At 40.9% G+C, this 16773-nt stretch overlaps 1 protein-coding gene and 1 long non-coding RNA gene across 3 annotated transcripts in view; both read right to left on the bottom strand.

The window, feature by feature from the left end:
• The window catches only part of LOC114830256 (basement membrane-specific heparan sulfate proteoglycan core protein-like), a 152580-nt gene that overhangs the window by 130079 nt on the left and 5728 nt on the right, over positions 1-16773 (bottom strand). The window contains exons 5-6 of the mRNA XM_034290831.1: positions 15348-15617; positions 14901-15161 (exon numbers count right to left, since the gene is read on the bottom strand). Coding sequence (XP_034146722.1) covers positions 14901-15161; positions 15348-15617 — 531 coding nt within the window. The remainder of the gene's footprint in view (positions 1-14900; positions 15162-15347; positions 15618-16773) is intronic.
• LOC117593925 lies at positions 6979-7597 on the bottom strand. 2 transcript variants are annotated; one of them, XR_004575383.1, is made up of 3 exons: positions 7453-7597; positions 7267-7328; positions 6979-7164 (listed from the first exon to the last, which is right to left on the bottom strand). It is a non-coding gene; the product is annotated as an uncharacterized LOC117593925 (long non-coding RNA). The 2 variants fall into 2 exon arrangements; XR_004575384.1 differs by having other exon boundaries at positions 7240-7328.

Raw genomic sequence — 16773 nt, forward strand, 5'->3', positions numbered from 1 at the left:
GCCAGAGGGTAAAAGTCTCAGTGCAGACAGGATAGAAGCCATTGTTGGCATCCCAAAACCTCTCACTAAAACCCAAATTCTGTCCTTTCTGGGCATGACAGATTTCTGTAGACAATGGGTTCTTGAATATGCTCGTTGGTACAGCCCTTACAGGACATGACCCACGGCCAGAAGCTCGTATCACATGATAGGGTAGTGTGGACTCCTGAGGGAGATGCTTCTTTTACATCTCTGAAACAGGCCCTGGCTACCTCTCTTTCTGTTATTAACCAACAGTGTACCCCTCGTGATGACCTGATGAACCTCTACCCAATAGTGACCTTGTTTTCTATGTTGATGGGTCTGCTAGTAAATCTCCTACTTCCGCTGATAATAATGTCGGTTATTCCATTGTGACTGATCATGATGTGGTTGAGGGTCACAGACTGCCACACCATCTCTCCGCTCAGGCTGCGGAGCTGTTCGCTCTCACTCGAGCTTGCATCCTGGCTGGGGGTCAAAGTGTTACTAGTATATATATATTTATATACACACACTCACCTGAAGGATTATTAGGAACACCTGTTCAATTTCTCATTAATGCAATTATCTAATCAACCAATCACATGGCAGTTGCTTCAATGCATTTAGGGGTGTGGTCCTGGTCAAGACTATCTCCTGAACTCCAAACTGAATGTCAGAATGGGAAAGAAAGGTGATTTAAGCAATTTTGAGCGTGGCATGGTTGTTGGTGCCAGACGGGCCGGTCTGAGTATTTCACAATCTGCTCTGTTACTGGGATTTTCACACACAACCATTTCTAGGGTTCACTAAGAATGGTGTGAAAAGGGAAAAACATCCAGGATGCGGCAGTCCTGTGGGCGAAAATGCCTTGTTGATGCTAGAGGTCAGAGGAGAATGGGCCAACTGATTCAAGCTGATAGAAGAGCAACTTTTACTGAAATAACCACTCGTTACAACCGAGGTATGCAGCAAAGCATTTGTGAATCCACAACACGCACTGCCTTGAGGCGGATGGGCTACAACAGCAGAAGACCCCACCGGGTACCACTCATCTCCACTACAAGTAGGAAAAAGAGGCTACAATTTGCAGGAGCTCACCAAACTTGGACAGTTGAAGACTGGATGTGCATCCCACAAATCTCCATCAACTGCAAGATGCTATCCAATCAATATGGATAGTTTTTTGTATGCATCTTGCACTATTTGAAATAAATTGTTTAGATTTTATTCAGTTCGTTTTCATTTGTGATATGACCAAAATTATTATAAAGGATTATTATAAATAAAACCTAATATTGGGACGTGAGGCATCCCGTTGGGTTTATTGCATATAAGCGGCTAGCCGCCATCGGGCCGCTGGTGAGCCGCTGATCAGGGTTTTGTTAGAAGGCATTGTCATGAAAGCGGCCCACCGGCAGTCCGACTGCGACGTGCTCTATTAAAAAAAAAAAGCTGCTGCCACCGAACGCTTTCCAGAAAAGCTTGGTGGCCGCAGTGGCAAAAAGCTAGTGGGCCGCCGGTGGGCCACTGGTGTGTTGCTTGCTGGGTAGCAGTGGAATAAGATGTCAGACTTGACCAAGCCAAATAAAAAATTGTTAGATCTCTTCAGTTCAACCATTACAATATTGGACCTTTACATCAAACAAAACAATTTCCAAATAAAACCCGATTTTTCATGTAACTCCCTTTTTTTTCCAAGTACCAATTTGATTTGTTTTGAGCCCTAAGCTCAACTCTTTCCAATCATAATCAATGATCATATCATACATCTCCTCGTTTTCACTTAATTAATTCAATGGAAAGTGACAGCATGAGTGAATGCAGAACAACGACAAATACGGCCACAGGAGGCGCCATCCTGATCCCGCACTGGCCATCATTTCGGGATGGATATGTAAAATTGAATTTGTAGAAGGGATGGATCTCGAATCCATTTGAGAAGGAGTTTCATCCTGTATATTCGTCAAAAGAAAATGAAAATGTTAAAAACACAAACATTCACTAACACAATCAAAGACATCATTGAGCAAAAGGGTCGCTTGTGCAAAGGAATTATAAACCAAATAAACAATTTGTCTAACATTGCTGAACAGCTCTCAAATTTGTCTTTACCTCGGTACTTTCATAGAGGTCTGCAAAATTGGCTATCATGCACTTATAATCTCCTGTAGTTTCTTGGCACATGCCTGACTAAAAACTGGTTTGCAGTAAAATTATAGGAGAAAGGGGCCATGTTAATCTGCTGCAACCACCAGGGCGATTGTATTAGCATATCTACATCACCCAAATGTAGCATTTTCATAGGCAATGACCTAACTACCTCATGAAACAAACATAATGTCTTGATTAACCTTAACATTTAAGGAAATTATTCAATATTAATTCATTTTAATTCCAAATAGTGGCAGTCAGCCAAACCCTAAATCACAACTTTTATGCATATGTTTACCACACCTGTGGTTGTATTGACATTAAGAATGTTCTATCAACATTGGAGGATGACTTTAGGTCTCTACCCTCACTTCAGTTGGACACATTTCAACGTTAAAGATATTGAGAGGAAAATATATTTAGCTTTCATTTAATGTTTGATCATCTCAAAACTGTACATGCTTATGTTGGGGAAATAACCACAGTTGAGACCAGTTTGAACAATGTAACCCTTAGTAATAGGCTACTCTGATTTAATGGGAAACAATGGTTGGGGTCATCCGACGGGTCTGCAACCCTTCCTGGAGCCCTCAGCTTCACCCATTTATGGTGAGCCATTAAAAAGGCCAGATGGATTGTTTAATATATAAGAAATGCCCTCAGTTTTCACACATAAAAAATCTGACATGGTCCTCAGACTTGTGATAGATATTGAGCATGAAAAGTAATTGAATTAAGCTTGACACAATGTATGAGAGTACTAACTATCTCTGTATAAATGTAGGAAATGTGATGTACCATTACTGATGGGTCCCAAACACCCTGTCCATACCACCTGATAGGAACTGTGTATGTGACTGTCATAGGACTCTCTGAATAGACCCTTGGGTCATTGGTTGGAATACACCATACAAAGGTATTTTGTAGGATAAACTATTTCTAATAATAGTCTGTGTAATGGTTGGCTATGAACACTGACCACCTCCTATGTGTCCTGCATAAAAGACTGTGCTAACTTTGTTATCATTGGAGAAAAATGAAAGAACTATGGAAGGTCAACATTGTAAATAAAGAGTCTCTCCTGACACAGCAACTCAACATTTAGGTAGAAATTAATAAAACTCATGAGAATGGTGGTGTAGACACCCTATCCTATTTGTTCATTAGTCAATTGACCAATTTACAATTTAAACTCCATTAACGAGTATAAGGCATCTGTTGTAAAACACAAGTATTATCCCAGTTATCATTGTAAATACAAACAAACGAGAAACTACATTATTAAACTATGGCTGTAGTACCCTCTTCATAGGCTATGACAATATTGGATTCAAATTCAGTCCTCATGCTACACAGCATGTCTCCCTAACATTAAACATTATCACCATGTGGATTCTTCATTCCACCATGAGCGAAAACACAATATTTTAACCTTTTGTAAGAACACCATGAGACTATTTTACTAGATTATAATTATAATTGTACCAACTTCCAATGTAGCACTTGGTTTGAGTTCCCTACGTGTACTAGAGCAGTGTAATGAAACATGTCTGTTGAGGATGTGTGGAAGGGTATTTGATGAAGAGGTGCGTCTGGCCACACCAAGTCTCCAACAGACCCTTGGTGATGTTAATCAGGGGTCCTGCATAACATTTACTTCTCTAAAGATCTGGCCCCACCTAGTCTCCAACAGCCCCACCCTCCTAAGCTCACCTGAAGAGGTCTGAAACTCTGAGCAAACTGGTGTGTATCTAAATGCATGATATAGTGGACATTTATCAGTAGTGTTTCTGTTCCCTGTTCCCCATAAAGGGCAGAATAGGCTGATATGCTTTATTGTACTGTATGGGTTATGGGTCAAACTGCACAAGAACATTGTAGAAATGATTGTCCTTGTTGCATGTCAGACAACAACTGACAGCAATGCCCTGCTATTGGATAATTTTACATTAATTAAGTGGGACTGTTCCTGTCCTTTGTGTTCATTGTGTTACAAGGTAAAGTAATGATAATGACTTTTTGGGGACTGTTAGATATGTCTGATTTTGGGATAAATAGCCATGTCTCCAAAAAGTTATTGGAGTTTGTCATTGTTAAAGAGACCTCCCCACACATCGTGTTGTAGTCATATTCAGGAGTCTATCTTTAACAGAAGCTCCTTGCATACCTTTGTGCTATAGTGTCTTTAATCCCTATGGTATAATTAGTACACTGTTAGGCTAGTTGGGAGGACATTGAATCATGTTGGTATGTAATAATATTTTGTATTGTAACTTAATTATCTGATTGGAATAAATTGTGTTATTTGGAATACAGATTACTACGGCATTCCTCGTTCATCTCCATACTGAAGCTCGTAGGGCTACTGGTAATTACACACACATTAGTAAGTCTAAGAGACCAGACTTGGAGTCCTTGAGTCCTGGAATTCTTGGAGCAGTTTGGTTAGACCCATGAACATATGACATTCTAGTCATCCCTGAGTTGTTGGGTATAATTCACTTACTGTTAGACCCAGGAACACACAGCATTTTACTGTATAATTCATGTTAAACCACCTACACCTTATGGGTGCTTATGATAACTGATAGAGGCACATACACACACGTAAATCGAACAGACCAGACTGATCGTCTCTGAGTTCCATGTTGCTACACGATCCCTTGTTTTTTGGATTGATGATGAGCATTGAGGAGAATATAGGCTGTGAAACATTCAATATTTTTAATGTTTGGCTTCTGATGTAAGATTAGCTACTTTTTCTAAGACCTTCCAGCATATCATGGTCATTGAGGTTTCAGTATGTTTACAAACAATTTGGAGTCAGATAATTTAAACATTTCTATGTATTTATCACTGTCGTGAGACCCCCTCCCCTTAGGGAAGTCCTTACGGAATAAAATATTGTGTTTGACTCCTAGTTAGATGGTGAACATGACAAAGCACAACAAAACAAACTATTTCTTGAAACCCTATTAATGGCGATTGGCTGACCTGACTGTGGGTCCTTGGGAACGAGACAAACAGACCATCAACTCGCCAAGTAATACAATAATAGCATAATACAAAAATAACAGAAGTCTTTCCCATCAAAAAAGACACGACTGACATTTCCCAGACAACACCTGGTTAAACAACTATGACATAGGACATGATTTGGAAAGGCACACAACTGTCTACATAATGTTCCCCATTTGACCTCACATGTCAGAGTGAATACCAAGTCATAAAGTTTAAGGAATTGTCAGATGAGTTTGATACCGGGTTGTGTCCAGACACAGATATGAGGAAGGGTACCAAAACATTACTGTTGGGTTGCATTTCTGTTGCATTGAAGTACTGAGTCAGTGTGTTTAGACAAGAAGAGGAATGACAGAGGTGTTGATGTTTATGTAAACCATTTGCAAGAGTGGGGGTCAGGACAGATCAATGTGTTTTAGGACAGGACAGAGGAAAACACACAACAGGGAGTAGGAAGGAATAAGGAACATATGTTGTTTTCACAAGAGGACAAACTCTTACCCCCACCCATTCTTGTATAAGTATTGAATGTATTTCCAACTTCTTCAGAGATGTCTCATGGTTTACCTTTTAACTATGATTCCTTTCTCCTTGCAAGCCTTATAACCGTACATTATGCCAAGAGACTTTTTCCTCGTTACCTACTTCCTAAAGGGTTCTATTCAGTGTAATTGCCATCACACTTCACAGATTGTCACTTTAATTAAGGTCAGGGGTTCCCAAACCATTTTGGCCGACGACCCCATTTTGATATCTAAAAATTCTTGCGACCCCAAACACGTGAAGAAAATTCATATAATCGTTATTATTTTATTTGAGGCTATGAGAGTCCATTACAATTTTCATATCAGGTGACCCCACACAACCCCTAGTTTGGGAACCTCTGATTCCTGTGTACACAGGTAGGCAGCCATGCCATCTGGTGGTTGAAAACAAATATTATTAAAAAAACAAAGCAACGACATTGTGAAATGACAGCCTATGACATCAAAACATTTGGTATACCATATAATACAGTGTCACTGGACACCCCAGTCTCAGCCCCAAGGTTTTATGCTGCTATATTAATGTTCCGAGGGAGTAGGGTCAGTTCTCCTTCTCCACTGTAAATCCTTGTGCTTTCCAAATTTCTCTCCTGCGCCATTTAAACTTACGAGGACATGAGGTCTTGGCCCACACCTGGGTAAAAAAGTACCAGGCTAAAAAGACTTGTTGTCCCTGTCCTAAATCTTCCTGGTTGTGTTGCAGATCAAGAAGATACCTGACGATTCCAGCTGCCACTCTGCTGACCCCTCCCAGGTTGTCCCTGTCCTTGTCCATCTGGTCATGCTTCTGACCTTGATTAGGTTTTGTTGACTCTGAACACAGCCCACATGCATTTATTAATTATTCCAACGTATACTCTTAGAATGTTCACCTGGCACAGCCAGAAGAGGTCACCCTTCCAAGCCTGGTTCCTGTCTAGGTTTCTTCCTAAATTTCAGCACCTTTTAGGGCCACTGTGCTTCAACAGTGTTGTTGTTTTCTCCTTGGGATTTCAGGCTGGGTGTTTTGCAAAAGCCCTATGTAACAACTGCTGATGTAAAAAGAGCTTAATAAAAAATGTTGATTGATTGATAATAATTCACTTCTATTATTAAGTATAATTCATTTACAAATATTTGATTAAATCATTTGAATGTCATAACCAACAAGTCAAAGATGATACATGTCAATAGATTTACAAAACTACTGTACAATTACCAATAAAAAAAAAACTGTCTCTGGCTAGAAGTAGAATAATCAAAAAAAATTATCTGTTGACAGCATAGTATGATACATATCCTTCATGTATAAGGCATTATTGTGTGTGTGGTCCATATGTGACTGGGTGTGTGATGTCTGTGTCACATTTCTGTGTTTACAGGGAGAGTGTGGGTACAAAAACCACATCCATGTTCCCTGGTTGTTCCTGTTCCTCAACTGATTGTGTTCATCTCCCTCAAGGACCTGCAACATGTCAACACATAGAGTTTGTTAGGACATACTTAGATATACTCTAATATCAGACCATTAGTTACATACCCTTTAATAGATGTGATCTAGTCTTACTGTGGTCTGGAAATGTCTTTATTGGAGAATAGACTGATTCTGACTCTGGTGGGTTGTTGATTCTGTAGTAGATGGGAATGAAACAATATTTGTTTTATACAGGATATTGTCCAGCTATTCAATATGGGATGAAGAGGGATGAGGTTATGAATGGGGAAAGATGAAGAGAGGGATGTCCAGTCTTACTTTTCTTCTTCTGGGTTTTGACCATCTTTTTTAGGTCAATCTCAGCATAGGTTACATCAACTGGCCCAGACGATGCTGACAATGAAAATGTCCAGGTAAATAATCAAGTGAATTAGCATATTGCCTGTTCTTTGTCCAAAACTACAGAAACACAAATTCAAATGTGACTGACAGTCAACTTGTAGAATATGTCTTACCTGCAGTTTTCACTGTCTTCATCTCAGAGTAGATTGTATTTTCAATTGGATCAGCTGCCTTTTCTGAAGTGGAGCAAATCATTTGTTTTTGTTATTCAGATTTAATTCAGTGATAAATAATATTATTAATGTATGGCACAGTTGTGTCACCTTTTTGTTTCTTGTCCATCTTCTTCAGTTGAATCTGGGCATATGTCACATCACTTGATCCATCAGCAGAACCACCAGCAGAATCTGATACATAAACAGGAAGACTCACTTAAAGACGCAGTCTGTAATTTCTAGCCACTGGTTGTGAAGGTGGTGCTGATCAGCCAGAAAGATTCCCAAATAATTGTGTATTACAGAATATCACGTATGTGCTGATTTGAGCCCCATGACATCCACCTGTATCTCTTTCTAAACTTTTTAATTGTTAAGGTCCCACATTACAATATTTAAATCTGTCATTAAATAAATATTAAGAGCAACTGTAGGTGTTGCTCTTGAAGGGGAACATTCACATAGTTCACAGACTGACCTGTATACCCAGCATCAGGAGACTGACCATACTACTGACCTGTATACCCAGCATCAGGAGACTGACCATACTACTGACCTGTATACCCAGCATCAGGAGACTGACCATACTACTGACCTGTATACCCAGCATCAGGAGACTGACCATACTACTGACCTGTATACCCAGCATCAGGAGACTGACCATACTACTGACCTGTATACCCAGCATCAGGAGACTGACCATACTACTGACCTGTATACCCAAATCAGGAGACTGACCATACTACTGACCTGTATACCCAGCATCAGGAGACTGACCATACTACTGACCTGTATACCCAGCATCAGGTGACTGACCATACTACTGACCTGTATACCCAGCATCAGGAGACTGACCATACCACTGACCTGTATACCCAGCATCAGGTGACTGACCATACTACTGACCTGTATACCCAGCATCAGGAGACTGACCATACTACTGACCTGTATACCCAGCATCAGGAGACTGACCATACTACTGACCTGTATACCCAGCATCAGGAGACTGAACATACTACTGACCTGTATACCCAGCATCAGGAGACTGACCATACTACTGACCTGTATACCCAGCATCAGGAGATTGACCATACTACTGACCTGTATACCCAGCATCAGGAGACTGAACATACTACTGACCTGTATACCCAGCATCAGGAGACTGACCATACTACTGACCTGTGTACCCAGCATCAGGTGACTGACCATACTACTGACCTGTATACCCAGCATCAGGAGACTGACCATACTACTGACCTGTATACCCAGCATCAGGAGACTGACCATACTACTGACCTGTATACCCAGCATCAGGAGACTGACCATACTACTGACCTGTATACCCAGCATCAGGAGACTGAACCTGGGTAGATCCTTGGTCCTGTTGGGGGTCCTGGTTGGTGCTCTGGGGATGGATGGGCCTACAGGGAGAGAGACATTAATGAAGAACACAGACAATATGGTACTATATGTAACATTGGTCAGAGACGGGTGTACTCACCATAATATTCTGTTACCACAGCAACCTGTACAGAGAAAGACATACAATTAAAGCAGGTTGTTTTTGTTTTGAACCGCTATTATTAAGGGTTGCAAATCTTATTTTCACCTGAAAACTTAGTGAATGGTAAAAGTCTCACAAAGTCTTTATTTACCTGGACACAGCAGGACCAAGAAGATGGTCATTAGAACAACAGCAACAACCAGACCCACAACCACTCCTACTAGGACTGATGTAGAGGATACAGGAACTATGACAGGAGAGAGAACAGCACAACACCATGAGATTCAGAATAAAGTCACTGTAAATAAAATAAACAAAGGATGGGATATATTTCATTATGCTTTGGATACAGAATATAAATTTGTGTTTAGAAAACCTGCAGGAATGCAGAGACTATCCCTAAATAATTAATCACTGACTACCACTGATTTAAAGACTCTGTAATCATGATATAATGTCACCAGTACATTGTAACACCTGCTCCTCATGATGTTGTTTAACCCCTGCTCCTCAAGATGTTGTGTAACACCTGCTCCTCATGATGTTGTGTAACCCCTGCTCCTCATGATGTTGTGTAACACCTGCTCCTCTCCAGTGCTCCACCTCATTGGTGTACTAACCACCAGCAGGAGACTGATGTCAGAGACACACCCCACAGACACACCTGCTCCCAATCACCTATTTACTTCTGTATATAAATGTAGTTTGTGATGTTTTATGTATGGATTGTTGTTTCTTTGTTGGAGAACCGTGTGGGTTTCTATAAATGAGACTAATCCTAAAGCTGCATTATCGTTGTGTTGTTTTCCTTTTTGCCTCATCAGTTTCACACTCAACCCGCACACTTCACAATGTAGTAAATGTAATGTGATCATGAACAATTTCTCACCTCTCACTGTCATCCAGCTTTCAGGAGATTCTATTTGATCTGATTTACATTTATAGAAACCTTCATCTGACTTTGATACTGTAGGGATGGTCATCTCTCCTGTGGTCTGATTACTGATAAGTACTCCATCTTTGTAGAAATCAGCCTTGGGGTTAGTGTGTGGTTGATATCTATATATACAGAGAAGAGTCACAGAGTCTCCTTCAGTCACAGGATGGACAGGACTCTCTAGGATCACATCATTACCTGTGTAACATAATATAAAAATAACACTGTCAAACTGGAATCAACACGTATTCACTGGGTTCAGAGCTTCCATCATTCAGTTACAGAATAATATATAATATATCATATTATAATAATAAAATGACTGCCTATGGACCTACCAAACACTGTGATGTTGACAGCATTACTGTACTGTCCTGATCCAGACTCACACCAGTACACTCCACTGTCCCATGTGACTGTGGAGGTGATGGTACATGTGGACCCTGTTATTGATCCCCAGTTAGGGGAACACCCTGACTCCACTCCTGTCTCTGTGTATCTCATCAGTCTCCATCCAGTAGAGTTTCCCTTCAGATCACAGATCAGTGAGAGAGACTTTGATGTAAAATGTTGAGTTCTGTTGGGACTTATTCTGAGAGACACTAAAGACTGCAGATCTGAACAAAGACAGACAGAGTCAAACCTTTCATCGCTCATTTTGTACACATGGGGGTAACCTAAATATAATTAAATGTACCTACCTCCTGACCAGAGAAACTGAGGTTCACTGTAGTCTGTGTAATAGACTGGGTCTCCTCTCCCAGCTCTACACACATATCCTCCTGTGTAAGTAGGACCAGCAGGACTCAGAGTGTAAGACTCTTCAGTAGTCCCATATCCAGATAGGGGCTCTACAGAGTAGGACTTGTCCAATAGAGAGGGTAACCCAGCTCTGTAGGGAACAGTCTTGTACCAGGAGAACCTCCAGCCTGTAGACGACTCTTTAACTTCACAGTTCAGAGTCACTGAATCTCCATGGTTCATCCACTGAGGAGAGGTAGTTAGGACAGCCTTGGGTTGATCTGTGATGAGACAGAGGACAAGTATAAAACTGTCAATCTTACAAAGTATTCAAGTTTGCTATTTAGATATTTACATTATTAGATATCCTCACTTGACACGGTCAGTTGTACAGCATCACTGGTTTTGGATTCCTTGTTTCCCTTTACACCCATACAGGTATATGACCCAGTATGATATGTGTAGACAGGACTGATTCTGTACTCAGGCTTTGTTTTAGAGTAGATTGAATGACTCTCCTTGAACCACTTGTACTCCCAGTCTTTATCTTCCCCCCCCCAATGTATGACACATCTGAGAGTGACAGTCTCTCTACTGAATAACTGGGTCCAGTTGGGTTGGAGGGTCAGAACAGCAACAGGTCTCTCTGGACAGAAACAACACAGACAACTAACTCAACTGAATGAACAGACACATGATTGAGTGTATTAATGTACCTACACATTACTATAGCACCAGGGTGGGCCAAGCTCTGTGGTTTGTAAATCAATTGAGAGGGGGGTTCAGATGTTTTTTGGTGTGTAAAACACAGATCTGAATATAATTTTTTTGATTCTGATAACCCTAACCAACATGAATTGTGTTTCATTTTGTATTTTTAGCTATTATTCCAGAATATTATTCCAGAATATTATTCCGGAACTACATTGTTTTGTTGCACCATCAAGCTCAGTAATAGTAATAATATGGCTGTTTGAGGAGGTTTATTAAGTGAAAAATAAAATCTTCAAATTAACCAAAAAGGTATGGCCCAATTCAGTCAGGAAATAGCAACAGCAATAACAACATATTTTGTGAAGGAGAAACCAGACCGCTGTTTTGTTTCTAAAAGGGAAGAGACGGACTGAGTGAGAGAGAACTTCATTAATTCATAACATAGTTATTGAGTTATGAACTGGTGGAATAAATGGCTCAAGTCAGAACAAAGAGGAGGTCAAGTTCTCATTTGAGTAATCTTGTTGGCAGGGAGCTGTTGGTGTCTAAACTGCCAACTGTGAAGGATATCCTGAGTTAGAGCATCTACTTGAGGGAGCAAAGTGAAGATGACTGGAGGAACTACCCAGTGGACCAGCTGGTGAGGGACATCTACCCTGGTCTGATTTGTCAGTGGAGCAAAGCTAATGCTCTTTTTTAGCCACCTGTTATCAATGAAAGGGTAACTATCATGTCCAAGCTCAAGGAGGTCTGGAATCAGGCAGTGAAGTTCTCTCTTGGGAAGGGGAAACTTGATTCCAAAGAGACATTCATGGTCAAGTTAGACAAGTTATTTGATATTTTGACATGAAAGTTTCAGATTACCAGTTGTGAGGAGGGAGACTGTGAGGGCTGTAGGATCCAAGCCCACATTAACTGTTTCTGCAGCAGAGAGAAAAATGATCTGCCAGAGCACAAGAGACAGGTGAGGACATTGGAAAGGCAGCAGGTGGAAAAGGAGAAGGAGGAAAATGCTGCAGCAGCAGAGAAGGCAGCCAGGAAAGATATGGGATTGAAGAGAAGTAATGCTGAAGATGAGCTCTTCCCTGAAACTGACCCTGGGCCTGTTGTGGAGGTACAAAACAACAATGATGAGGTTCCAAACACTGCCCTTGCTGGTGTAAGGTATGGCATAGGGCTGAGGCCAACCACAGCTATAACAACTGCCCCCCTGACTGATGTGGGAATCATCACAGAAGACAACACAAGTGATTGATAAGAATAAGGTCAAGAGAACACAGAAGAAGTTGATGAGAGAGCTGGGTGAAGAGTTGGTGGAGAAATGCAGGGAGGAGGGGGGGGTCTCCTGCATCCTCTTTGATGGGAGGATTGACCTGACTAATGTGATGATGGAAGATGAGGGCAGTGACCAATCTTTTCCTGCCAAGATCAAGGAAGAACACTATAGTGTTGCTAGAGAGCCTGGCAGTAACTATCTGTTCCACTTTACCCCAAATGTAAAACACTGACAAATGTCAACACTGGTATGAATCCTGGAGTGATGAGGAAGCTGGAGCTGGCACACCTGGAGGTGAAAAACTAAATCTAAACTCCATCAACACCCCCATGGAGGTGGCCTTGCCAAACGCAAAGTTCTGAGGGGGTTGTTAAAATGGTGACTGACGCTTCTGCAAAGTACTTTTTACAAGATAAGAGGGATGGAGCGATCAGGGCTCAGGAGAAGAGGGATGGAGTGATCAGGGCTCATGAGAAGAGGGATGGAGGGATCAGGGCTCAGGAGAAGAGGGATGGAGGGATCAGGGCTCAGGAGAAGAGGGATGGAGGGATCAGGGCTCAGGAGAAGAGGGATGGAGGGATCAGGGCTCAGGAGATGAGGGATGGAGGGATCAGGGCTCAGGAGACCAGCAGGAGGCCAAGAATGAATCAAAGGAGGACTTGTGTAACCTGGCAAAGTTCAGGAAGTCAGGAGATTGTTCCTTGTAATTGTATCCAGTGATATTCATGCAGTTCACTAGTTCATAAATACATACATTTAATATGGCTCTGTAAGTATGAATGATATCCATTATATATGTTAATATCTTAACCCTTGGTGGACATTTTGGGTCCTAGATTCATTTCTGTAACAGATACAACCTATTATGATGTATCCTTTTAATAGCAACCCCTCTGGCTACAATAAAAACACATAAAAACAGACTTCTGGGTCACTATTTATAAAACTCATCTTTTTGAAAGGCAAAAAAATTGTTTTCGGAAAACATTTCTGCCATTCAGCATCAAGATTTTTTTTTTTAAAGCATTATGAGATTTTGTGTCAATGGTATTTCCTCATACTTTCATGCCTTTAATATCAAATTACACTGTAATTGGGTTGAAAATAATGAAATAATTATATAATAGAAGGTAAAAAATATAGGCACCCTCAAAAAATTTGGTTCTTCAACCTAGAAATGAAACACTATAACATAAAAGATAAAAACCCAATATAACGGTTCCTTTAGTTTAATGACACAAAACGGCCAGCAGATGGCAGCACTAGATCGCTAGTTACGTTTGGACTTATATATTTTATAAACTCAGAAAAATTACCAACTTCTTCCCAAAAACTCAAGAACATCCCCCTACTATTTTGACTAAATATTAATTTTTATATCTTATATGTAATACAAACGATGTATTATGGTTCAAAACATCGTATATAGTGATGTACACGCTTGTAATATTTATACTGATGTACAAATGAGCCTTTCTAAGATGAATAGGCAATGTCGTTGCCTGGTGAAAAGTTCTCATAGCAACCCAAACTATACAACTATACAACCCATATTATACACGGAAAACCCCAATTATACACGGAACGCTTCAGGAAAATGGCTACAAATAATATACCATTGGAATCGGACGATTATGGAGAATCTATTTTTCGAAATATTTATGCAAATTAGCACTGTCCGCGGGATCGCGGACGTCGACTATGGATTCAAAAGGGTTAAATTGGCAATTTAGAAATACAAAAATTATGTAGATTAGAACAATCCTACCTATAAAATAAACCGATATTTGAATTTCCCAGGAAACACTACATAATTTAGACACCCCTCATGTTAGGATTTCCTTCAGATTCATGTTATTACCTGAGTATGACTCGTCCTACTACAGCACTATGAGCTACAATTAAGGTGATTAAGTTGACTAAATATTATGACCTAAATTATGTTCTGTTCATGTTAGACAGCAACCAATAACAATACAACATGCTTGGACTCACCAGTAACTCAAAATAACCTTGAAATATTAATAGAGAACTCACCAGTGACACTGATGTGGAGGTAATCACTGCGTTGTGACGACTGGGGACGATCTGTTCTTCTCCCTTGACACTGGTACTGACTCACCTGGTCAGACAGAGTACTGATGGTTTTAGAAGGTGAACCAGGACTCTGTAGTTGATACTTTCTGTACCACCAGTATGTCCAGTCTGTGTAGTCTGATATGTCACACTGCAGAGTAACAGTCTCTCCAGAGTAGAGGAGACCATGAGGAGAGACACTCACTGAGGCTGTTGGTAGAGCTGTAGAAACATTGACATAAATGAAAGGAAATACAGTCACATCAACAATCTTTCCTAAGTATGATCTTACCTTTGTATAATAATGTAACTGATGCCAAACAAAAATACTGACAGAATAAATAGACACATTGAGAGTCATAGGATTATGTGGATATTGAATATAAGTTGGTTTCTAAGGGATCTTACCAGTAACACTGATGGGGTGATTAGGACTAATATATGATGACTGGGGCCGATCTGTCCTCTTCCCCTGACACTGGTACTGGTACTGACCAGCCTGGTAACGGAGAGAGATGGTGATGGTTTTACTGGTCTGACTGGGAAGGTGTTGGTTGTCTCTGTACCAGACATAAGTCCAGTCTGTGTATTCTGGTATGTAACACTGTAGAGTGACTCTGTCTACTGAGTACAGTGGCTCCTGGGGAGAGACTATCTTCACTGAGGCCCTGGGCAGATCTGTGGAAACAATAATACATGAAGGTAACTACATCAGTTCTTATATATGTCTTTCTCAACTATTCAGACACAAACATCCAGTGATAATAGGCATCATACTGTTTTCAATGGAGTTTTTTTGCACGTTTTTGCAATGGTTTTGATCGGTAGCAGTTGCTAATATAATTTGTTTTTGTGTACTAGTGTTGACTGTCTGTTGGTGCGTAAGTAACACTTCCTGTCCCGATTTGAATGCTTTCTACCTGGTTAATATCATAGTGTGGTCTTGAAACAATTACAATCAGGAAATAAAGTTACAAACACTGTTTGAGCTAAATGTGAGTAAATAACAGCGCGGTCTGACCAGCCATTGTTATGTTACTTGTAGCTAGGCATGCTAATGGTGCGTTCTAAACAAGACGTTCTAATCACAATCGTACGCTTCAGGGACCACTCTAGCCTGATCACACTGGTGTGATCGTACGCGTCAAACGGTTAATAACTGGCCAGAACTTGGACCCATAGAATCACTGAAATTAAGGGAGTTTAGTGATTTTCTCATCTCTTGCAAAAATGCTATGCCTCATGGACATGGTTTAAAGGTTTTGAACGATTGTGAAGAAAACCAGAAATTGCTTCAGAAACTTCATGACTGGATAACAACTCGCTGGAATAGGTACATCACTAAAGCACTAGATGAAGAGAAGCCATACCCAAGCTTCACTGAGTTTTCAGGAAGGCGTTCCGGAGGCATCCAAAACAGATGCCCAAGCCACCTCAGCTGACCCCTCTCGATGTGGAAGAGCAGCGGCTCTACTCTGAGCTCCTCCCGGGTGACCAAGCTTCTCACCCTATCTCTAAGGGATCGCCCAGCCACCCTGCGGAGAAAGCTCATTTCGGCCGCCTGTATCCGGGATCTTGTCCTTTCGGTCATGACCCAAAGCTCATGACCATAGGTGAGAGTAGGAACGTAGATTGACTGGTAAATTGAGAACTTCGCCTTGCGGCTCAGCTCATTCTTCACCACAACAGACCGATACATCAACTGCATTACTGCAGAAGCTGCACCGATCTGTCTGTCAATCTCCCGTTCCATCCTTCCCTCACTCGTGAACAAGACCCCTAGATACTTAAACTCCTCCACTTGAGGCAGGCACTCTCCACCAACCTGAAGTGG

Source organism: Esox lucius, chromosome 24 (genome assembly GCF_011004845.1).
Source record: "Esox lucius isolate fEsoLuc1 chromosome 24, fEsoLuc1.pri, whole genome shotgun sequence".
In the NCBI taxonomy this organism is placed as follows: domain Eukaryota; kingdom Metazoa; phylum Chordata; class Actinopteri; order Esociformes; family Esocidae; genus Esox; species Esox lucius.